The sequence below is a fragment of the Cheilinus undulatus genome, linkage group 6, assembly GCF_018320785.1.
Source record: "Cheilinus undulatus linkage group 6, ASM1832078v1, whole genome shotgun sequence".
Lineage (NCBI taxonomy): Eukaryota > Metazoa > Chordata > Actinopteri > Labriformes > Labridae > Cheilinus > Cheilinus undulatus.
In genome coordinates, this window is record NC_054870.1 from 38546514 (window position 1) to 38571111 (window position 24598).

Genomic DNA, 24598 nt, shown 5'->3' on the forward strand with positions numbered 1-24598 from the left:
AGTTTTAAACCATCCTAAAATCTCGTCTCTTGTGTGTGGAGAGAGAATGTCTGTGTTAGTGGGGGCGTTTTCTACAGCTACTCTGTAACCAATCAGTGGTACACTTGATGTATGTTGATGGAGCTGATGTATGTCTGAAATGAGGAAGAAAGTGAGACAATGGGAGCCTGTAGTCAAAGTTTTCCCTAGATGTGTGTCTTTTGAGTGTGTGTGTTTCTCTGTGTGTGTGTTTCTGGTCCCTCATCAGGCCCTTATTAACTAGATTAAGTGACCTTTGAGGAGTTGCTGATGGACGTCTTTGGGATCCAGCCAAGTTTTTTCCTTGTCTCCTGTTTCACCTTCCCTCCTCATTGTCTTGCTCCACATTAACTAATTTCAAACATCTTGTTTTATAAAAGATGCTGGTCACATCCCTCTAAGCCACATGTAATCTCCTCCTGAATGGAATCTGAATTTGTAGGCTATTTTTTTATCTTGTTTGGTCATGCACACAGGACTTAAAGTTTTTAAAGTCTATAAAAGACAGTCTTGTCCAACACATTTTTACTCATTATCCCTGTCCTGTCCTGTTTCTGTCATTCCACACTTAGCCCCAGAGCATGCTTTATCTCAAAAATCAGATGGAAATAGGTCAGCGTTGTACTGGCTTTCACGCTCTAAACCATCTCCAAAAGCTTTCACAATTTGGGAAATATGGGTGGAAAACTATAAAAATCATACACTTTCACAATTGATCCATTTTGCAGTTTTGGAGAACAAAGATGCCAAATTCTTTTTACTGCCATAAATTCGTTATGTGTGCGTCTGGAGTGATTAAGCTCAGGGTGGTTTCGATAAAGTTGGTCACTGACATTGCAGCCTGCTGTCTGTCTGCATCACCCCTTTACTCTTAAGAATTAATTTCTGGTGGTTTTGTAGCACAGGCTTTGTGTAAAGCCAAGGGCTCAGTGTGGATCTGGAGGATTTTGGCATTGTACAAAGAGTAATTGAGGTTACACCTATTTTTTTCTTCAATGGAAGAAGAGATGAAGGTACAAGGCGGTCTGTGTGCAATTTTATAATCTGCTATGTTCAGTCAAGTTTTTTCCTTTTTTTTTTTGAGGAAAATTTTGCTAAGATTCTGTTTTGTTTTTTGTTTTGTTTTGTTTTTTTGAATAAATCTCCACAGAAAATTTAAAGGACAACCAATTTTACTCAGTATTTTTCTTTACCCAATTTCTTACACAAGCATCGGTAAACTGTCAAAGTCATAGATGTGTTTCTAAACACATCTAATATTTTACCCAGGACTGATGACCACTCAGCAGTCACCGACTGTCAAATAGTGCCTTAATTTAACAAGCATCTTAGCCCTGCTTAATGTAAAATATCCTGCATTGTCTCTTACTGCGTTACTGTAGCCCCAATACTGTAAGAAAGCTCACTGTTGTAAAATGCCTCACCTAATATTCACATTTTCCCTTATGAATTTATTTGCTGTACTCAAATGCTGTAAGAAAGCTCACCGTTGTAAAATGCCTCACCTCATATGCATGTCTGCACTAATTAATGTAAACTATCTTAAATTATTGTATCTTATTTATGTAAATCTTCCCACATCCTTGCATGTTTTAAACTTCTGATCATGTCTTTAGGATTTTTGCACCCTTGACACATCTTGCAACCATACTATAAATGCACACAGACTTGTATACACTAGAAAGATTACCTAGCAAGAGCTTGTACATATTTAAATCTTCCTTTTTTGAACTTTTTCATTTTTGTATTTAATGTTAAATTCCTGTACATTTAAAGAAAAGTGAACTGGAGTCAAATTCTTCATTGCATAAGCATACTTGGCCACTAAAGCTGATTCTTATTCTGATTGCGAGAACATAATGTCAAAGAACGTCTGCTCTCTTTAAGGTTCAGTCATAATGAAATACAGAGAAAATTTCAATGACACATTCTTTCTAAAAATTTCAAATATATTTTATTCATTTCTTGTAAAACAAGTTATTTCAGTAACAAGACTACTTACAGGTTAACTGATTAGAAAATATTGTAAAAGTTAAATTTTCATCTTTTATTGCTACAGCAACAGTGGATTCAGGTGCTATGTCTGTACGTATGATTTCTGCCTTTATACAATATATGTTTAACTGAAGCAAATTCAAAATTTGAGTATAAAAAAAAGGAACATTTGAAGAGCGATAGTGAAAAATAGCGAGTACCAGAGACTTATCAATCCAACACTGTTGGTTCTGTCCAGAGTCTCTTTCTCTCTCTCTTTCATCCTCATTTATTCTTCACTCATTTTCAGAACATTGTCTCCTCTGCCTCAACCTTCCTCTCTCCAATTGAAAAAGCAAAAAGTATTCAAGTTTCCCCTCTTTCAGGCCACAAAAAGGGTGCTGTACAAAGTCAGTGGAAGAATCATCCAGTCCATCAGTCTGTCTCGTTCCGTTGGTCTTCTTTCCCGGCAGGGATAAAAGTCAAAAAGCCAGTTTTCTAATCATCTAGTATTGATCTGAATTGCCTACTTTTTACATCATTAAAACATACAGTTAAGTAGATCATCGGCATGTCTCTGCTTTGATGTTGTTCCTGGGAGCTCTGTGCCATTGTGCCCTTTGCAGAGTCTGAATTAATGTGGAGTATAAATGCTATTCTTACACAGAAACAAACCCCATCATTCCTGTTCTCTCTGTCTATAATCAATCATGTTTTCCCTCCAATAATTGTCTCAAATCTTAGGTACCATTTCTTAAAGATACAGTCAATTTTTTTAGTTATTTTGATATAAGTGATTGATTGGCAGTAAATCCAATGAGAAAAGCATAATTGCAAAGGAAACATAGTCAAACTGGAGTGGGTGCATAACAGCCTCTGTTTTTCTTTGGGAAATAAATTGGTTATAGTCTAGTTAGGGGTTTCATAACTCTAAGGGAGTTGAAAATTGCACAATCTTTTGTACTCTTCAACTGTGAAATTGTAATTGATCTGATCAGGGTGATTCCTTTCACTATTAGAATTATGCATAAGTTGAGTAGATAAAAATGTGATTAACCTACAGTGTGTCCTCTTTTCTGAAAAAGAATTGGAGTAATAATTAAGTGTGCTGGGGTCTGACTTTTTGTAGTTGCAGCGTTGAAATGGGTATAAAGATCTACTGAGAACTGGGTGATATTTTGCGAATGATGGTGAATCATGCAAACAGTAAACTGAGTCACATCATTGGAAGACAGTGTGATAGGTGGGACACTGGTGGGACTTCATGTACTTGATGGCAAACTTGAGCTCTTTGCTCTTCTTGTCCCACTTATGGATGGACATAAGCAGCAGCTGCTGGTCAACCTTGCGGCCCATGATGAGGAAGTTTGTGCCCAGGCTGTCCAGCTGAGCACATGGGCAGTTTGCACCATTCTTAATGTACACGGTCAGTTTCTTTAGGTCCTTCTTCCTCAGCACCCCCTGTTTCAACACTTTCTTCTTCTTTTGTGCTGCAATCAACTTGCGGTCACCCTTCTCCTTCTTTACCTCCTTGATTTTCATTTTGAGGGCTGAAAGAGAGAAGAAACAGAGAAAGATATTTGGTCTTTTACATCCAGAAACTGTGTAGGTGTTAAATCTTCTGCTGTTACCTTTTACTTTAAGCAGCTGTGAACATTTCTTGTTTCTACAGGAGCAGCACTAATCTCTTTGCCTGAGAAGCAGCTATTTTACATCTCTCTTGAGTATCATCATTTACCTTTTCCTGCCATGTATAAAAAACTGCGTCCTGTGGGTATGTTTGTATGTGTGGGTATGTTTTTGCATGTGACTTGGGGAAAAACCATTACCAAAAAAGAGTTGCAGGTTTTCATAGATAAAACCAGGGTAGTTGGAAACTGGCTCAAGTCAACACTTCAGCCCTTGACACTGACAAGTCATGAGTCTTTATGAGAAACCAGCAGTTCTCTCAGTATTCAGAATATTAGCTTATATTCAGAAAGTGGACACATGATTGTGGTAAAGCACATTTGCTATACAAGGCCTAAGTATTTTACCATGCAAAATCTTGGAACTTGGTTGCATTTTCAAATCTCAGGCAAATCAAGCCTTCAGGGGGCTAAGTTTTATGTAAGCCATGTCTCATGGCAGCCAAGGCAAGGCTTAGTCTTCATTTTTTTTAGACTGGACTCTCTTACTTGTTTCAGATTCTAAGAGGTCGGAAGTCTTGATTTTATTGGTCTTTTTCTACATGTGACCCTAATGTAGCACTTTTATTTATTTGTGAAGGCAGCTAAATGTGTGCAACACTTCATTCAAAAGAAAACTTCCTCAAGAGGACAATTAAATTTATTGTATGAATGTATCGTATCATGTCTAATGTATGGTGTCTTACATATTGTATATACTGTATTTTAGCTAATCGTATCAAATTGTATAGTATCATGTTTGACAAATTGTATCCTAAGTATCGTAACACATCATAGGACTTCCGATGTTCCTGCAGCCGGCTTCAAGTGGACACTCGCCATGTTGCATTTTTTTGCACTTCCGCATTGGCTTTATTTTTCAGGACCAGAGGTTGCCGCTTGGTACTACCTTACACATCATATCTTAAATATATCGAATCATATACTGTATTATGTCTTACAAATTGTATCTCACCTATCTTACAGATGGTCTTGCATCGTATCATATCATGTTTTGCAAATTGTATCTTGCATATCATATCTTACGTACCATATTGTAGCAAATCATATCGCTTTAAAATTGAATCTTCGGGTTTTTCCCACTGTGTTAGACAATTGTCTTTACTTTGTACACACTACCCTTTATGTTTTTTAAGAAACATGAAAATCTTAATATCTCTGGACACTGTTTTTTCATCCTTATTGGGTACAGTTCTAGAAAACACCTGTTTTCACAGTGCTGACTTTAATCTTCATTTGAGCTTTTTATTAAAGTTCATATTTTAATACAGAGAGAGATTAAACTTCAAAACATTTGAGAAATGAATTCTCTGGGTGAAGGTTTTGACAGGTGACATTAATCATGGACCAGGCAAAAGCGTAGGGTTGGTATGAAACAACGCTCTGTACCCAGACCTGCTGGAAGATCGCCATTTCACTTCTTGCTTGCTTCTCTAGGGTTTCGTAAACATGTCTCAGTACACTCTGATACGTAAATGTACAGTGCATGCAAAGTGACAGCATGCCAAAGAAGGAATCTTGGTTGGGCTGCAGCCTCTAAATCTACTTCCTGATTCACACCTTCTTCTTTACTGAGGCCTATGTGCTGCATCTGCGTGTCTACATGCATAAGCAATGCTGTGTTTGGATGTATTCATCTACAAGTGTGTTCCACCAAGATCAATTTGATTGAATAATTTCTCTTCCTGAATCACTTTGAATGCACACCCATATTCAGTCAGAAGTAGTGCAGTGGGGCCCTCTGTGCTGCCTGGCCAGCATCATCATGACAAGCTGCGCCCACGTCTTTATACAAGTTGTTTTTCTTTTTAAAGTGAGCTAAGGGGGCATCGAGGAGAATAAAGCAGAAATGTGGACTTCCATACTCCAGAACAAAATGCATTCCAATGTATCATTTTAAATAATATTAAGTATAAAAGTTGAATTATTAGGCATAATAAGAGGCGTGGCTGATTTGACTGACAGTTGAAGGTTTTTAAACCTGTATGCCAAAAGACTACGCTTCCTTTTAGGCTTTTAACCTTGAACTGTCAGCTTAGTAGATGTTTCATTGTTTTGCATACTGTAATGAGTGTACACATATTCAGCCAGATCTGGGCAAGACAAAATTATCACAGCCCATTGTTGAACGTTGGTTCTGAATATGAGCGTTGGGTACAACAAACACTCTCATAGTGTGACATAATCAATGGCGCGTTTAAGACCCCCCATGGCCACGACTCAGCAAGGCTGGCTGGTCAGAATTTTCCTTGCACACTGACCTGACAACAGTGATGTGAATCCTGATGCCTACCCACAGGCGTCTTTGTATCATTAATTACCAAACTGACATTAAATAAGTTCCTACTTTTTTCTCCCTCTGGGGATTTTTGTATACATATTGTGAAATTGTATGCATTAGCAAGGCTAAATGGGCTAATTTTCTGTACGTTATCACATTCATACCTCAAGTTCTATTGAAGGGAAAGACGGTCTATATTGTCCAAGAGTAGTGTGGCCATTCTTCCGGCTAAAACAGGATGAGATTTTTGTTGCATAATCTGACACAAAAATTAATTGTGTGGTCTGAGCCGGCCTTTAGATAAGCATGTTTCAGCAACCAAGATATTAATTCATCCCACCTTAAGTCCACATTTTAAACTGCTTCATGATTAGTTAGACCTTAGTTGGACTCTTAATTCCCAGCATGGTAACTGCCATGATAATGTTTTGGGAAACCAATGGGTTACCACACTTACTAGTTCCATGTTTTATACAGTGTGTGAAGAACAAGGAGGACTGGAGCAGAGTACAGTTTCTTGCAGCAGTAAGTGAATGCATTCAGTGAGGTCACAGAGTTGACATGTTACATACATAAGCAGAAAATCTTTGATGACAGAAAATCAATAGGTTAACGCTGAGTGAATGTATGCCCCTTAGCAGTCAGACTAAATTAAAAACTTTGAACATAACTGCTCCCAGTCATGACAGGTACAGGCATAAGTTGGAATGATGATCTGGCCAGGTCAATAGAATACATTGGCTTTAGGCTCAACATACCTTTGATATCCATTAAACTGGCTTTGTAATTCACCCCTAAGGTGGACACTTCATACCTGTACTCTGTTAGTCTAACTTCCCTCCCTGTTTCTTTCCTACTCTTGTTATTTGCTGCTGGATGATACAACAAGGAATGCAAAGAGATCAGACATCAAAAGTAGATTGTAATGAAACACTGAGTACAGCATGCTCTGGGGGTGAGTGGTGTCTGGAGATGAATAGGTAGAACATTCAAAAGGCGTGAGATCAAGATGGAATCAGCTATCGCTTCGTACAAAAACACAGTGGAGTCATTCTTGCCTTGATCTCCAAATCCATACATCACGTTTATCTTGACTTCTCTACTCAACCCTATGTCACATACGTTAATAGCCAATAAAATGTCCATCTTTGGCCGATGATCTGCGAACACATGTGGTCATGTTTCATTATAATGAACAGAAAGAATCTCTGTGCTGCTTTCTGTTGCCCACATGTTTGAGGATTGATCTATGTAATCCCCAAATTAAGCAGACAAATAAATAACTGGAGTTGTGATTAATAATGGGATGAGCCTATGTTTTGGCTGCAGCTCAGATTATGAGCAATGTGCCTAAAGATGTATTTTGTTGTTGATGCTGGATGTGATGTGTAGGATGTTTATTAATTTATAATGTATAATGGGTCATGATCTGTATATTCAGAACATTTCGTAGATGTGGTTAACTGCTAGAAGGCTGATTACAAAAATGCAGACAATTCCTCTGTGGGATCATGCAGCATAATAAAATGCTTTTCAGAAATCAGTCTGGCTGCATTTTGTTCTCAATTACACAATTCTCACTAATCTGTTCAGAAACATGAGTCATGTTCTTCATGAGTCCCCAAGGTTATGGGTTTTTTGTCGCCATCAGTACTCAGGATGTTCAGACCGGGGCGAATCTAAAGAAGTATATCATTTACTCTGAGGACTGAGGCAATAGTCTATCCAGGCAGAAATTCAGCTGCTTCAGAGTGAGAGGGGCCAAAAGCCTCGATGAGCAGAAATAATGGAATAATTACGTTCTGGCTCTGTATGCTGGTTATAACTGCAGTGAACTGGAATGCCAGAAAGTTTAAGAAATGGGTTTGAATGGACCCTGGGGACTGAAAAATGATTAATCAATTTATGGGAAGAAAAAGGTTATAGAGGTGGTTATAAATCAGAGTATATTTTTCTTCTTAATGCCTTTTTAAAAATGTTTGCAAGAATTTGTTTCCATTAAAGAAAAAAAATCTAATATAATAAATCTGCAATAAAACATTAAAAATACTCCCAATATTCCACATAATAGACTGAAAAAAAAGCTTTAATAAAACATTTAATTTTAAACACCCTCTCATATCTAATTACAATGTGCCAGGATAAGCAAGTTTTTAGTCCCAGGCCAAGATTTGCTTAAACTGAGGATCTTGTAGTGTTGCTCACAGCAAGACTGAAAACTAGATTCCATCCGTGATTATTTCCCATTTTGCACCTGGGAAAAATTTATGACTGCATCTTCTGAGTGGAAAAAACAAAAAGGAAGGGAAATCAGTGGAGTTGTTGAGAGCCAGAATGCTTCTTTGACCTGTCTGAACCTTTGTGCCATGATGAAGCGGAGAAGGTAAAAGACACTGCTGTGGGTCTTGAAATCCAGACAGTAATGATACAGTTCTTATCCCGACAGTGTTAATTAAAACTTTAACTAAAACTATTCCTCAACAGCCTTTTTCCATGACAAAAACTAAACTAAGACTAGCCAAAAATAGATTGGTGATAACTAAAACTGACTAAAAGTAAGTGTAGTTTTCATCAAGATGACTGAAACTAGACTAAAATGTAATTTAGTTTTCGACATTCAAAATCCATGATATTTCTCCACTGTGGGTAAATTTGTCAAAATACAATGCATCTGTATCTCTTCTGCCTCTCAGCTGTAGAAAGCAGGGACCCCAGGTTTGGCAGCGTGCATAGAACCCACTACCATGACTTGTACAAGATTTAGGCAAGAGAATAAATGCTTAAACTAAAACTTAAGACTAAATGTAAGGAATCTTTATGGACTAAAACTAGACTAAAATGTTTTTGAGTTTTCGTCAACCAAAAGTAGACTAAAACTTTAAAGGGTAGAAATGACTAAAATGTGACTAAAACTAAAATGCATTTAATCTAAAGACTAAGACTAAAATTAGAAATAGCTGTCAAAATTACCACTGTATCCCAGTTGCAATGTTAAATTCATGGACTGAAACTATGACTTAAAATGTTCAGCAATGAGAAAGACTGATCTTTGCTGACTTAAACTCTGAATAGTAAGTTGAGTTTTCCTCAAGGAGACTCACATGTTTAGTTTTTGTTTGACATTCAAAATCCATTAAATATTTTTACAATGTAGTTAAATCCATCAAAACACATTGCATCTGTAACTTCTCTGCCTCTCAGCTGTAGAAAGTAAGTATTCCGGGTTTGGCAGAGTGCAGAGAACACACAAGTGTGATTTGGCACCAGAATCAGGCAAAGAAAATACATGTTTTGACTGAAAGTAAAAACCAGAATGTAAGGACTTTCTATGGACTAAAACTAGACTGAAATGTTGAGTTTTTGTTGAGTAAAACTATAAAGGGTAGAAATGACCACATATGTGACTAGACCAATGAACATCTTAGGGTGTTGTCACACCAGGTTCTCATGCTGTAATTTCCTGTTATTGATACGAAGGTCCAAACCTTTCAAAATATTGCTTTTACACTGAACATCAACTGGCCCACAGTTCAGTTTGGCCCAGACCAAGACCATCTCTTTTAATCAGACTAAGGTTGGGTTGTTTGGTCCATGCCACGGTCCAGTGGATGTTTCACACCTATCATTTTGGTTCAGATCAATCGGAATAGTCTGAAAGTCCAGACCAATGACATAGGTGTGAAAGCACCCTTAATTTTAAGTCAGAAACTAAGACTGAAATTAAAAATAGAAGACAAATTTTACACTTTAAGGTGCAAACTCTGAATGTCCCCTGAGTATGCTATAGCGGGCTTTCTATGTTAGTTTAACAGGGGGTTTTTAGAGTCACAGTGATTTCTGTCCACCTTTTTTCCATATCCACTCTATCGAGGTACAAAGGGGAGTGTTTGGTGCAGGCAAGGATGCTCCCTTTGGTTAACAGTGGTCACGTCATTGAACAGTACAAATTTCATAAGGCAGGACTGAGGATCTGCAGTTTATTGTGATGCCAAGATATGAAAAATACTGCCTTTAAACAATTCAGATCAAATTTAATTCATGATCACTTTACACTAAAAGAGTAAGACCAAGTGATCAGCACAAACTCTTGTGGTTTTATTCTGACTTTGGAAATTTGTGAATGATTTAAAAATCACTTGAATGTGATTTGGTATAGAAGTCTTTGATACCAAGGTTTGAATAACTTAATATTTTTACATCTATACAGAACTTTGCTCCAATTTTTTTTTTATATATATTCAACTTATATTAATCTGTCATTAGAAAAGCCAGCAGACAGGTTGATTTGTAATTTGTAAATCAGCACAGTGCAAAATAATCAATAATTGGTTAACCCTTTGTAGATGTGAAACTGTGAACAATGTGATTCTTTTTTGTTGCAGTCAATCAGTCATTCATCACATATCTCATACAGAAGGCAGGAAGCAAAAGAGCCATGCACAAAAATATGCAGATGAAAAGATTTAAATCATAAATGCCTGATAAATACTCCACTGGAGGTTTAAACAGAGAAATGGCTTAAACTCTTAATATGTCATTCTTTTACAGAGCTTCTTACCAAAGTCGCTAGCGCAGTAGTGCTCCATGATGTTGTCTGCTTTCAGCTCGTTGTCACATGGAGGACACACCTTGGACACTGAGGGGACATAAGAAAAAAGTCATCAGCAACTACATATAAATAATTGTTTTATATCTTTACAGCTGAGTTGAGGTCTATGTTTGTGAGGTGCAAACAGAAGCCTGCGGGTATGGAATTGTTAAGTGTTCAACACTTTTCATCCACTTATTCTCGCCCCCCTCTTCGTGTCAGAAGTTATTTGCTGCGGAGTGAATATGCAATCCAGCAGGCCAACTGGTGTTTGCCCTGCAATTACACCACACAAGATGTTTTTATTCTGGACTGTGTATATTTTGGTGGTGCAGGCGTGGTCATGGCTGTGCAGAAAGGTAAATTCTGCAGCAGGAGCAGCTAAACGTGGTGAGAAGTGATTCTGTACACAGTCACAGCCAGCAGCACTTACAGGCCACACAGCAGCCACACATTGTGAAACAGCAAGCGAAAACCAAAGCAACAAGTTCAGTTTATTTTGAACTCCAAATTTATGGTTATGGCTGCTTTACTCCAAAGCTTGTTTAACCTCACTCACTCTGACTTGGCTCTGTGTTGTTATTGTGCACCCACACAGTGGAGATACGACATGAGGCAGAACACGATTTCTATTCCTTTTACAACAAATCTTGTTGTTCCTATAAAATTTCACAAACATTTCAATTACAAACCACTGACACAAAACAATGATGGATGGCGCAACCACTATCCAAAAGTAAACCCAAAGTATTTAGAGCTTCTCTTCTGGACTAGCTGCAGTATAGCTAATAAACCCATCCTCCTTGTTGACAGATGGGACACACTAGGTCAAACTACATTCAATAATTAAAAAAAAAACAAAAAAACACATCAAATAATTTTTTTCTTTCAAACATGTTTCTGGCATCATGGGTAGTTCTTATCCTGCTGATTGTGCCAGATTGTTCAATTTTTGTAAAAATTTTAGTTTAAGTGATTAGATGCTTAAAACAAGATCATCGTAACTGACAGCTCTGTTGACAAATGTAGCTTCTTGCTGCCTTCTTTACTCTTGCTGTTTCATGTTCATGTACAGTTGCACTATGAGTGTTCATGTAAATATACTTGCCTGAACACGATGCATACACAAGAGAGCTCGGGTTGTATTAGATCTAGGCAATATGGCCTAAATATCATATCACAGTATTTTATCTGCCCTTTGCAGTAACAGTATTATATCGTTGTATGGCAAAATTCAATGAGATACTGCATTTAAATGCGTATTCATGAGTTACAACCCCCTCATCCTCCTAAAACAACCCTGTGTTATGTCTGAGCATAAGATCTCAGAAAAAAGTTGTTAAAGTCTCACTGTGTTCACTTCCTTATAACTAAACCTTTAGTCACTCTCCGCTTGCTGAGGTGTGTCAAACTGCCACTGAATACACCATATTTCCTGATGTGGGACTTCACAATAAAAGCCCTTGGGTAAACCACATCTACAAACTTTTATTGTGAAGGATTTTGTGGCAGTACCATGTTGGTTTAACTTAGCTTTAGCAGCAGTACCAGTGAGTTTCTATTTCTACAGTGTCTACAGCTGCTTCTTCATCCTCGTTTATCAGCACAGCCCACCCTTATACTCATCATGGACTTACAACAAGCAATCCCCAGTTTAAACACACCTTTAACGAGTCGTTTAAGCCATTGTAATACATTGTTATTTGGCTGCTCTTTAGTGAAAGAACAAACATTTCGATGTATGGACTCACACTGAGCTGCTTTCTGTCACACATCACTTTGTTATGCCAAAAGGGGCGTTGTTTGAAGCTCGTATGAGCACCACACGTGAGTATTTAATACTGTGATGATGGTTTTCCAAAAATCCGTACCATGGCAATATTTTTCTGGTGACAGTATTGATACCGGTTTACCGCCCACCACAAGGTTGTACAAAATACCGGATGTGTGGGATAGAAAACTAAAATCATGGCGACACTTGAGAAGGTTACTATATGTTATATCTGAAATCATATTCAACTTAATATTGACATCCTGAATTAATAGTAATATCAGATTAGTGAGACTGATGAATGGTGGTCAGAACACGCAGTCTTCTCTTCGTTTCAACAATTTACTCCATGTATGGATGTAACACTACCTTTTGCTCTCTTCTGCACATTGCTGGTGTCAGGCTAAAACTCTGTATCTCCATTTTTCTTTTTCTTTTTTTTTTTTAATAAATCAGTGATATTGGTCACCCTTTACATTCTGTCAGGGTTTTAACAAATTTTAAAGTGATAAAAAAGTGTCAAAAGATGCTCACTATGACTATTCAGTATTAAATTAATGGAAAAATGCAGCATTTTTTTCATTCCCTGTAAGGTAGAGATTTTGGAGATACAAGATTTTGGCCCAAAGCCAGCAATATGCCCATCTTCCAAATCATGTCATAACTGCAATATGTTAGTGCCCATCACTGGGGTGTTTTGGACATATTTTTGTACAATAGGAGGAGATGGAGATGAGTGTTTCGTGGACTGTAAAAATACACCTAAAAATGTGAAAACAGTCATCACTGAAAATAATCAAACATCCCTTTTGAGTTTCTTCCCCCGTTAATTTTAAAGAAGTCAATCTACCCTCCTCAGACACATAAACACATACAGGCTTCACGCTACCTTGCAATTTTCTCCAAAGGCTCTTCAATATAAAACTTTATTATGACAATTACACCATAACCTCCGTGTAATCCCAGAGGGGTGGGTTGTAGCTGCTCACATCTAATATCAGTTCACTCATCTGCAAAACAGTGCCCTGGGCCAATCCAGACAACAAGAAATAATATTAGAAGGAGGCATAGAGGGGGAAAGGATGTGGTGTATAAATCTTCCCAACACTGCATGTATATGGTGAACCTACAGGGCAGAGAAATATCGTGAGTGAAAACAAGCCTGTGTGAACAGACTTTTTTAGCAGGGCTGTTTATAGACAGCTACATTTACTTCCTGCACACCCAAAATATGCTCTCCTATAAACTCTTTACATATGAGTGTCACGCTGCAGTCTCACACAGGGGTTTAAAAATGTAAAAATTTTTCAAAGATATGACATGTTTTAAAAAAAAAAAAATCTTGTTTTTAATGTTCCAATGTATCTAAAAGTACCAAAGCTTTAAAAACACAGTTTTTTAAGTCTTTTTTTTTCAAAGCTTCCATGAGAGAAAGGGAACAGAGGTGTTCTAATCACTTCCCTGATTGGTGCAACTAGATTATGAGTGATAACACTGAAGTTCCACCAAAACATTGGCAACATTACCAAAACGTTTCCCTGTAAAGGTGTGGAGGGGGAAACGACTGATTCACTTCAGAATCACATTTATTATTTTTCTTTTCTTTAAGATCTTATTTTGGCTTTATGCCGTAATTAGAGAGATAGTGTCAAACTGTGGAGAGAGAGTGAGGAATGGCATCGATGGAAGGCTCTGTAAGCTGGATTTGGAGGACAAAAGCTTCTGTATAAGGGGACACACAGAGATAACAATGGGCTACCAACACTCCACAATGATCAATACAGAAGATTCAGAATGGTATTAAATGTCCGAAATGGATTTTTGCTACAGGGAGTGTGTCCATCCTGGCTTGTCAATTGTGTTCCTTACAATCTAGCTCTTGGCGCCTGAAATTAAGGGTGAACTGATATTGGGTTGTTTTGTTCAGGGCTATTATTGATACTGATTATTAGTAGTGCATGATACTGATAACCAAAACTGGCCTCCTTTTGTAATGAATTAGAAATTTATCAGAAATTGTTGGAGTTAAAAATTGAGTTTGAATTGTATTGGCATAGATTTAAAATCAAAATAGAATACAGTAGTTAGATACTGAAAGATTCACACTCCTATTGCCAGTGTGTTTGTGCAGTTTAGAGAGCGAGCAGCAATTTGCTCGTGATCTTTCATAAATAAAAACAAAAAATTTCCCATTACTGGTTGTCTCGGTTTTCTGTTTCTGTTGCCAGTGTATCAGATCAAGCATTAATGCTGTTCAATTTTGACTTGTGTCATATCAGGGTTTAAAATTCTGATATTGTAACAACCCTAGCACAGACTACACTACACAAACGCTTGCACACAGGGGATTATCCGATGCAGTCCAGCTCAGGCTTCTGGGTTAAGAGTCAGAGCTCAAAGGTTATCACCCCGGCCCAAACCTCAGCGTCTGGGCAGATAATAACCTGGGTCAAAGTTTAGCATGCTTCGCTGCTCAGGTCGTGGGGAGGTGAACCCTCGAACTGCCACTGCGCGCATGTATGAGTGCGTGTTTGTGTTGGAGAGTTGAACCATATTCTTGAAGAGCAACTGCCAGTTCCTCCTATGACGGTTCCCATGCTTTCCATAGCAGGAGACCTGCGAGGCCTACAGGGTCAAGCCTCTAATTGTCTGGTGCTGACATGAAGACTGGCATTGACACACAGACACAGAGGCACACACACACTGAACAAGATCGACACCACAACTCTGAATGCTGTTACGTCTTATTCAGACCTCACCACAATTCATTCTGGGTTCACAGGGGTGGTATGTTGGCACGGGGCCCAGCTGTGTGGATGCCAGAGCATGTGTTAGGAGAAAGTGGTCCCTCCATGAAGCGTAGTTAAGCTCAGAGCAAGAAAGCACCATTTGGATGCCGTCGAGAAATCAGTTAAGCGACAACTGCCTTACTAGTGCATGGCAAGTTTTTTCTTCTTTAACAAACTCCTACCCGCGAAATACTTTTACAATAAGTCATTTGTGTCTTTGCCATAATTTCAAAGCAGTGCAGGAACGTTCCTACCATTCCTTCTGATAAAACCGTGAGCACAATGGTTTACTTTGGACTTGGACCGCCTCTTGTGTGCTGCTTTTTGTAATTTGCATTCTGGGTTACGTTTAACTTTGGCTGTATCTCAGAATCTTGAATGTCTCAATCAGAGTGATAAATGTGGAAATGTTGTCTCCCAGGGCTGTTGCTGCAGAGGAAGAGAAGGTCAGGAGTGTAAGATTAAGGATGCGAGGAGGATGACGTTGGGAGCAGAGTGAGCAGGAAGGTGGTCTGTTGGGGAGCCCGTCTGTTAATCTTCAAGCAGAAAGCCGGAGTGGAAATGACGTACGGCAGGAGTCCAGTAATTCAACCGCACAAGTTGACTCAGTCATAGCTCAGAAGGTAATATCACTTTCTCCTTCTCCCTCTCTCTGTCCTTTTCTCCTCTCTTTCACATAAATTAGTTTTTAATGAGAGAGGATCATCAAACCTGGCTAGAGTTCCTAAAATCTCCTCAGTATTCAAGAAAAGACTCTAAAAAAAGGGTGCTAATGTGAACGATTAAAGTCCTAAAAGTATTTTTCAACTCCTGACAGCTTTAGAAAAAGAGAAACCCCACTGAGAAACATCACTGCGCTCAAAATAAGATGTCTCCTCAAAAATATTTGTTTGCTCTGACATCTAAAACACGACAACAGCTATTTTCATTCTGTGGTGAGAAGATGGCGCAATAGGAAATTACTCTGTGCAGCTGCAAACACCCGATCATAATTGATTCCTTAAAGACGCCATTTGTCTTCAGTGACACTTAAGAATCCTCAGGCACTTAAAAAGTTGAATTAAATACATTAAAATCACATTTTATTATTGCAGTATTTCCCAATTTTGCCTAAGATATATTTTATGCTTCTTTTTCTCCCCCTTGCACTCACATATTTGCATACAAAGGATAATTTAACAGTCATCTCATATCGTCTCGTCTTGTGCATCATCCTCTGCAGCCAGACTATCTCTTTGTTTTATGTGAGGAACGTTCCATTTCAAGTATGCGTGGGTCACTATCTCACGCCTCATTTGGACCCTTTAAGTTACGGGCAGCAACACTTATGACATAAAACAGTACTGTGCCGGAGATGAAATGCAGCGTGTGATTTATGTCGGAGGTCCTAACATCTGTTTTAATGCGGCATGCAGACGAACAGAGGGAGGATTTAAATACGGCCCACAGGCAGCTCCCGGGGCCCCTAAAACACAGCGCCCTCCTCGCATCTGTAGGAATCCTATACAACAGTGAAAATACATCCTCAAAAGGCCGAGGCAGTCTTCCATGCACAAAGCGTTGGATCACATTTTCCCTTTCATATAGCAGCCAGGGCCACATGAGTAGCGCCCATTGTGCTGCTGGGGGACCTGACAGTGCTGCTTGTCTCTTTTAGCATGGTTGTAACTTACACTAGGACAGACAATATCTTTCACACCATGCAATATTACCACTTATGCTGGACAACGTGCAGATTGTCCGGAAGATTCAGGAAACATGCAGTTTTTGTTATGAAGTTTACCCCATGCACCTTAAAAAGAGAGAGCAGAATCTCAGCTATTCTTTCATACCTGTTGATTTTCTGATGCTAATGTTAACATTATAAAAGCTTTAAATTAGGATTAAATGTACTCTTAAAAACAGACAGGGTTAAGCTGAGCTTTTAATGCCTCTACTCTCGATCACTTACTCCTGCCACAATATCTACCTGAGTAGTGCACTCCATGGGCCTCTGTTATACTCGCTTACACACTACGGCTGTCACAATAGCAGAATTTTGAACAAGAAGTATCATACAAGTAAAATCAAACAACCTTACTTCCCATTTTGAGACACTGCAACAAATGTATGGGTCCTTGGCATCCAGTACTGGGCAATATCATATTTTATTTTACACCCTAGAATTGGAGGGAAAATCATGTACTGTTTAAATTGCACAATTACTACAAAATGTTGCTAATGTAATTTCACAATGTGGACATTGTCACGTCCTCTACATTTTGTTTTTGTAATCGATACTGACAGATGTTGATCTCTCAGTTAAGACTAGGGCTGTCACATAATCACAATCTCTGAATTTCTGGAATGAGATCCTTAAAATATCTATGTTGTTGGATAGATATTTGTATCTCTCAAATGTAAATTGAACTAAAAAACTCACTAGATAGCTGCATTTTGAGTAAATCTGAGCTTATAAACCCACCAGGAGGCTGCCATGTTTTGGTCCGTGCTGGTAGTGTGACATCACAGTTCCGCAGCGCTCTCTATGAGCGCTCCTCTCTGTTTCTATGCAGTAACTGTTGTTGAGACATTCTTTCTGCTTGCATCTGTTGCTGCCATAACAGCTTTCAAACCAGACACGAGTTTGCTGCGTGTTGGCTTTGTCTCCCTGCTGTCAGAGCTCTGTCATTTCCTAAGGGTCCTATTTCCTAAGTTTTACCTCAATAAAACTTCCTACAAGTGACTGGATTCAGTGTATAGTGGAAGCATGCCGTGAGCTTTTCAAAATAAAAACATTATGTACATACAGAGGGAGTTTCTCCAAAGAAATGCTAAAGTGGACTTTTACTTTGAAAAGCATAAACCGGAAGTACTTTCGTACTGTGTTTACCTTTACCTGAACCATGTGAAAACAGAAAGCTTCACAAAGAGTAAACATTTGGGGAAAAACTTCATTAAACAGACGCACTTTAGCCCGTGGCCTTCATCTGGTTCATCAAGAAAAAGATTTCAAACATATTCTGCAAATGTGGACAGAAATATTTGCCACAAAAAGGTAAATGTGGCTCTGTATTTATCATATTCCTGTCTAGATGGACAGATAACTGCTTATGGTGCAAATAAAAAATAGAAGACACCTCAAATTTTAAAATTCTCCATGTGTGAGACGTGCAGCCTCTCTGAGATGAAGTCCTAACACTGGCTGCCAGTCTGAAACAGCGGTTACTACATAGGAACGGCGAGGAGCGCTGCAGAACTGTGACATCACACTGCCAGAGCGGACCAAAACATGGTGGCGTCCTGGTGAGTTTCTAAACTCAAATTTACCCAAAATGTAGATATCTAGTGAGTTTTTTAGTTCAGTTTACATACAAGAGGTACAAAAACCTATCGAGCAAGATGAACTTGTCTGGTCATGCAGGGTTTCTTTCAAAAAGTCTTACAAAGTCTTAAATTTGACTTTTCAAATTTAAGGCCATAAATAGTCTTATGAAGTCTTTTTTTTTTTTTTTTTTTTTTTTTTAATTTAGTGAGTGGTTTTAAATTTAAGAAGGCACTTTGACTCAGATGTGCCTCTTTCCAGTCTTTGTTTCTTACCTGCATTTATTTAATTTTTTTTTTCCCTTTTTTCAGTATATTCCTGTTACATATATTATGATAAATTTCTCTATGCTGTATATTTGAAAAAAAAAAGGAGGAATTAAAGGTGCCAGAAATCATCAAATTTGGGTGTTTATGTACAACAACATCTCTTTGGCATATATGATTATATCATTAAAAATTTCATTAATAAACAAGATAATTCAAATCTGTCAAGAAATCTCACAGGCCTTTCATTTTTTTGTGTTGGATGCAGACTCTCATTTATTTTGGAAAACATTAGAAGTTGTGACGTGAATTCAACCATGCAAAAAGGAATTTGTTATGAATTAGATAGGAAGTAAGGTGACACTTCAGAGTGAAATGTTCGATCACACAAGTTGCAGATGGTTTTTGACTCATCGAGTCTGAGCCATCTGAGTTTTCTCAAGTGAAATGAGACATTAAGGAGCAGTGGTGTAGATATATTGCATATTACTGACTGACAAGGATGGTTTCTTCTACAGAGAAAGAAAACCGAAATAGTTGAAGATTGTGGTTAAATGCTTTCAGTCTCTCTGCTATAGGGGAATAGAAAACAGAAGTTCATGTTATATATTAACTGAAGCAAAAATAATACTGTCTTTAAGCCAGCCCTATCATTCTATCTGAAAGTGTTAGCTGACAATGATCCTAATTTTACTTAACATTTACAAGCTATACTTTGATGATGATGATGGATTTGTTGCCCTTCACCTCCTAAATGGTAGCATGATTGACTCACCACACCAAAAACTCATAAAGCCTTCTGTCATTTAGTTTACTCTCATTCTAGAGGCTGTGTAAGTGGGATGATTTTCCACTAAATATGTAAACACCACTGAAGTGAAGTTCTGGTAAAGACTTTGCAGTTTTTAGTGTAATAATGTCACAGTGGCTGTCACAAAGTCACAAGCACCCAAAACCTGCAGTTTATCTTAATATCTCTGTTTTCCTGAGGTTGTCAGGTGATGTAAACATGCATCATTGCAAGGAGATGAAAAATTAACAATTCTACGCTGCAGCTCCACAGAGTGTTCAAAGCGGACACCACTTTTCTCAAGTGTTTACGTCCTCCAGGTCCTTGCTGATAAAAATCTAGGAATTGATACTATCAATCTTTTTTTTTTTTTTCTTTTTGAGGATTATTTTTGGGCTTTTGCCTTTATTTGGAAAGGACAGCTGAAAAGAGACAGGAACTATGGGAAGAATGAGTGGGAGAAGATATACACCAAACAGTGCCAAGACCAGGAATCGGTCCTGTGACCAGTGTGTGTAGGACTTCAGCCTCTGTATATGGACACCTGCTCTACCCACTGAGCTAAACCAGTGCTCCATGCACATGTCAAAAATCAATCTTTATCACAACCAGAGCACAGCTGTTTTGGATGTGAAGTATAGACTGAGTCTAACTCTTTCCTGTTCATTTCCACAGCGGCCCTCCAACCGTGCTATACCATTTATTCACAGAATAGCTCAGATACCATCAGGGCCTCCCTACAGGGAAGCAGAACGGCACTTAATTCTTTCTCTTGATCCAATTCCCAAAGATTCACCTGGATTACCACCAGAGTCCTTGTATGATCCTGAGTGAAGAGAAATCATCCTGGTCTTTTGACACAGAGGGTTCTCAGGAAACTCTCCTCTAACAGATTTAAGCTGAGATTTCTTTTTGTTATTGCTGGCTTTATTTTTCTAAGCGTGCATGCATTAGTGTGTGTTTGTGTGTGTTTTTGGGCCAAAAGCCTGTCCTCGGGACAGCCTTGTCGGCACATCTGAGAATCTCTGCTTCTCAACAAAATGTCAGTGACTGAGCCTGCGGGCGACATCAATATAGGTCCACTCTAACACACTTTCACTGGTACACATAAGCACACACTCAAATGCAATCTCTTAAACCTAACTAATAATCCCCATTTTATTCATTCCTTAAAAAACTTGGTGCAACATTTTTCTGCCTTTTTTTGTCTTTGCACAAAGTTGCTCAACAACAGAAATCCCTCCACATATTTCTCCTGATCCTTCACCGTGATCGGTAATCTAACCGCCTCTGATCGTGATTTGATTAGATAACATCAACAAACAGTCTCCTGTTTTGAGGAGGTGACAGATGAAGTCGAAGCTCTTAGGGAGCGTGTATGAGAATGAGTTATGTTTCTTCAGAGCCAAAATGTCACATAGTTGATACTGATCCTACAAAAACACAGCAGACTTTTTCCTAATGGAATAAATCAGCTCTGCACCCTGGAACTATCTTTTTCCTGCTTCTTTAAGCAAAGATGAGTCAGTAGATAGTTAGATATCAGATTGCTGTGAACATCATTGATACAAAGGAAAGATATGTCGCACTGCCAATCTTGATTGGCAGAACTAAATAGAAAAACAAGCAAGTGTATTTATCTCATTTCTAATCAAACATCTTATTAGACTTCTGGTTAGCTACACTGATGTGACAAGCCCAGACGAACATGTTTTAAAATTTTACAAGGGAAAACCAACATCTAAATTGCCTGTAATAAGTAAAAATATTGAGGCGTGCAACTTATCCAGTAAATTGTTTTGTTGCATTTTTGTGTGTATACTCATTACAACAGATCCAGGCCTAATATCACTTGTGACATCTTAAAAAAGGGATTCTCTAGTTTTGTTGGGTGAATGCCACTTAAAAAATGCAGTCGTGAGCTTTTTAAAAGGAAGTAAGAGAAACAGACCTGCTAAGTTTTGAGTTTTTGCAGTCTGCTGTCATTTATATAACTTTTAAAATAGCATCATTAATCAATAAGTAAAGTAATTAATTTAAAGAATTTAATTTAAAGAAATTGATTTAAAAAAATCAAAGGGACAGATGTTGTTAAGAAATGTTTTATTACAATAGCGCATGCTTAGATTTACTAAAGGTAAAATGGAAAGAATTTGGCAATCACAAATGACGCATAAAATATCTAACTTCACAAAATCAGACTTTTATGTGAGGCCAGATGTGCAGTTGAAAAATGTTTCCTATAATTTTTTTTAAAGGTGTAGATCAAATGAAATATTTTCCATGCAAAACTTTCAACCTTAGTCGATGAGAAATGGCTGTAACCAGTTAAGAAGTGGAATAAAGCGAATAATAAATCTTTTTCTTGAATCCTCATTGAAAGCAGAGGAAGCAGCTTTTCTCTGCACCGTCTGCCTCTACTCTCTCCCCCCTGCTTCCCTCTCCTCTCCTCTCCTTTCACTCCTCTCCATTCGGAACAATCACACTTCAGCCGTTCCCATTCTCCTGCTTGCCTCTCTTGTCCTGTCATGTCCTCTAATTAGCAGGGAGTTCAGTAATTGGCCTCCTAGCTAATTGGCCCGCTGGCTGCCAGACCCAACAAAAGCCGAGCAGGCTGGGACACAGTGGGGACTGTCCCCCCCGTCAGTGTCTAAAAGACCATCATCGACTCTCTCTCTCCCCCTCTCAGAGCTTGTGTGAAGAGGCTGCTCAAGTAGTCGCTGTGAACACACACATGCACACATCTATTTGTTTCTATTTAATTCCCACTCTCTCGAAATCGCTCCATCTGTCTGTCCTCATACTCACTGCCTGAGAGAAATTAAATCATATTTTCCATTTTTGTGAATATAATCCCTTTTAGCAATCCATCTCTTGTAATTTCCCTTCATTTTTCATCCTTGTGAGTTTTCACAGACACTGTGCAGGCCAGTTAGCATGCTTGACAGCTTGAACTAAGACATTCTCCATCCACTCACTTGTTAGATTGATTGATCAACTGTTGATTGATGCCTGCTGATAAAGGTGTGTGTGTTTGCCTGTGAGTGTGTTTCACCTTTCCACTTGTGATGTGTTTAACATCACAGTCCATTCATCTTAACTCAGGCAGCGATCTGACTGCCGGAGTCTCTCAGTCTCCTGTCTGTCTGACTCTCTCAGCCTGTCTCTGTCCCTCCCTGAGGCGGCTGGAGATGGCAGGGAGCCGTCCTGAACCGTCCACTTTCTCCTGTTGCCTCTTCCTGCTAACGTCCCTGCCTCACCGGCCTCCTCTGGTTTTTCTCTCAATTAAAACTCCGTCCATCATCAGGGTAGCCACAAAAGCCTCACAGCTATTTCTAAGCTCTTAATATGTCTGACTTTACAGGCACTTAAACACTCACTTGTCCTGAGTAGCAAGACATATGCAGGTTTTGTATTTGAAATCTGGTTACACACTATTTCATTTTCTACTTGTTAAACCCTATTATTTCCATTAATACTAGGTAAAATGTTATTTCAGTCATATTTTGTGAACAACCAAAGCAGGACAAGACATTATGCTTCTTATTTTGAAATTCCAAGTGATGATTTTTTTAACTGACTGATTAATTAAGCATTGATGCTTAATTTATAAAGGATATAAATTAAGGGTTTTATTATATATTCTACTCTAAATGGTTCTACTTTAGATATTTACATGCAGTTATAATTAGCCTTTTGCAAAGTGATATTTTTAAAATAAATGCTATAATGTTTAAAATGTGAACTTTCTGCTTGTTAATGTGCACAGATTCTTGATGCATGCATCCTTCATTAAAGGTGTACATTGAAGTGGCTGCATGTGCACACAGCTGGCCTACCTGGTGGCGGGGTGGCATGGTTCCCAGTGAATTGCATGGGGATGCAGAGGTCGTTATCAATGGGAAACTTATCACAGGTCAGCATCTCCGGCCAGGGGAAGCCATAGGTCTCCATGACCGGAGCGCAGCTGTCCCTCACGGCCTCACACAGCGAGCGGCACGGGTAGATGGGCCTGTCCAGGCACACGGGCGCAAACAGTGAGCACAGGAAGACCTGGGTGTCAGCATGGCAGCGTTTGGCCAGGAGGGGCACCCAGCTGCCCGCCTGCTGCTTGACTTCTGGCATGGTCTCGTGATCCAGCAAGTTTGGCAGCCTCATCTTCTTGTAGCCCACATTGTGGCACAGGCGCAGGTCAGCTGGTATGTCCACACACTGCGGCTGCTTGGTGTAGAAGCGGCCATTGTGGAAGTTGTCCGACTGCCAGCTGTAGTAGTCGTACTCATCTGCAGCCGAGACTGTGAGGAGGAGGAGGAGGAGGGAGAAGAGTGACAGGCCCAGTGCCAAGCTGAAGGAGCCCTGGGTTAATGCCCACCTGGGGCTCTTTTGTCCGTGTGCCATGCCTCTCTGAGCTCCAACCAACAGTTCAAGAAGGTCGTATCCAAAGTCTCCAAAGTGACTCAGTGAGCACCAAATGCAGAGAAGAGAGGAACAATTGGGGCAGGCAAACAAGCTGTAATCCTTTTCTTTTTGTCCTGAGTATTGATGCTGAGGACTGAAAACAAAAGTGTTTAATTCCCTTCTTCCCTGGAGAGTCGGCCCCCTAAGCCTCCCTGCAACACCTCCCTCTGTTTGTGTTTATGTATGCCTCAGGTAGAGCAGAGGGAAGGAAGAGTGGACACACAAGTAGGGCTGCTTATAGGCTAACTTTCCCTGTTCACGGTTTCTCACTCTCCTTCCCTGCCCCTCTCTCAGACCTGTCTCCAGCCCTGCCTGCTCTCTGTCTATCAGTCTGTAGCTGTAATGAGGACTACCTTAGGTTTTAAGAGGCTGTGGTTCTGCTCCGTGCTGCTGCCTGCCCCCTGAACAGGCTTCCAGACCACTCACCTTCCTACTGGCCTCCCCTGCACTCACTCACAACAGTCTCAGCCTATCAAAGCCCCGGGGGGAGGCTCCCAGCGGCTTCCAGGACACTCCTCCTCCCCCTTATCCTCCAAGAAAACCCCTCCTCCAAAACAAGAGAGAAAAAGAGTGAACAAACTCTGGCTAGTCTCTCCAGCTGCATTTTTAGATTCATCTCACAAATATGCACAAAATTCTTCGGTCAGAAACACTCCCACAAACACAAAGAC

At 39.2% G+C, this 24598-nt stretch overlaps 1 protein-coding gene across 1 annotated transcript; it reads right to left on the bottom strand.

Annotated features, from left to right (window-relative positions):
- Positions 1-1959: 1959 nt before the first annotated feature.
- sfrp5 (secreted frizzled-related protein 5) lies at positions 1960-24312 on the bottom strand. Its single transcript, XM_041790240.1, has 3 exons — positions 23309-24312; positions 10520-10597; positions 1960-3542 (listed from the first exon to the last, which is right to left on the bottom strand). The coding sequence occupies exons 1-3, from the start codon at positions 23865-23867 to the stop codon at positions 3214-3216; spliced, it is 966 nt and encodes a 321-aa protein (XP_041646174.1). The 5' UTR covers positions 23868-24312; the 3' UTR covers positions 1960-3213.
- Positions 24313-24598: the final 286 nt, after the last annotated feature.

Excerpts from the sequence above, each read along its gene's own strand:
- sfrp5 (XM_041790240.1), bottom strand. The coding sequence starts at position 23,867 with ATGGCACACGGACAAAAGAGCCCCAGGTGGGCATTAACCCAGGGCTCC. Across the intron at positions 10,598-23,308 it reads CCATGCCACCCCGCCACCAG|TGTCCAAGGTGTGTCCTCCA; the intron begins GTAGGCCAGCTG and ends ATGTCCCCTCAG. Across the intron at positions 3,543-10,519 it reads CTACTGCGCTAGCGACTTTG|CCCTCAAAATGAAAATCAAG; the intron begins GTAAGAAGCTCT and ends TCTCTCTTTCAG.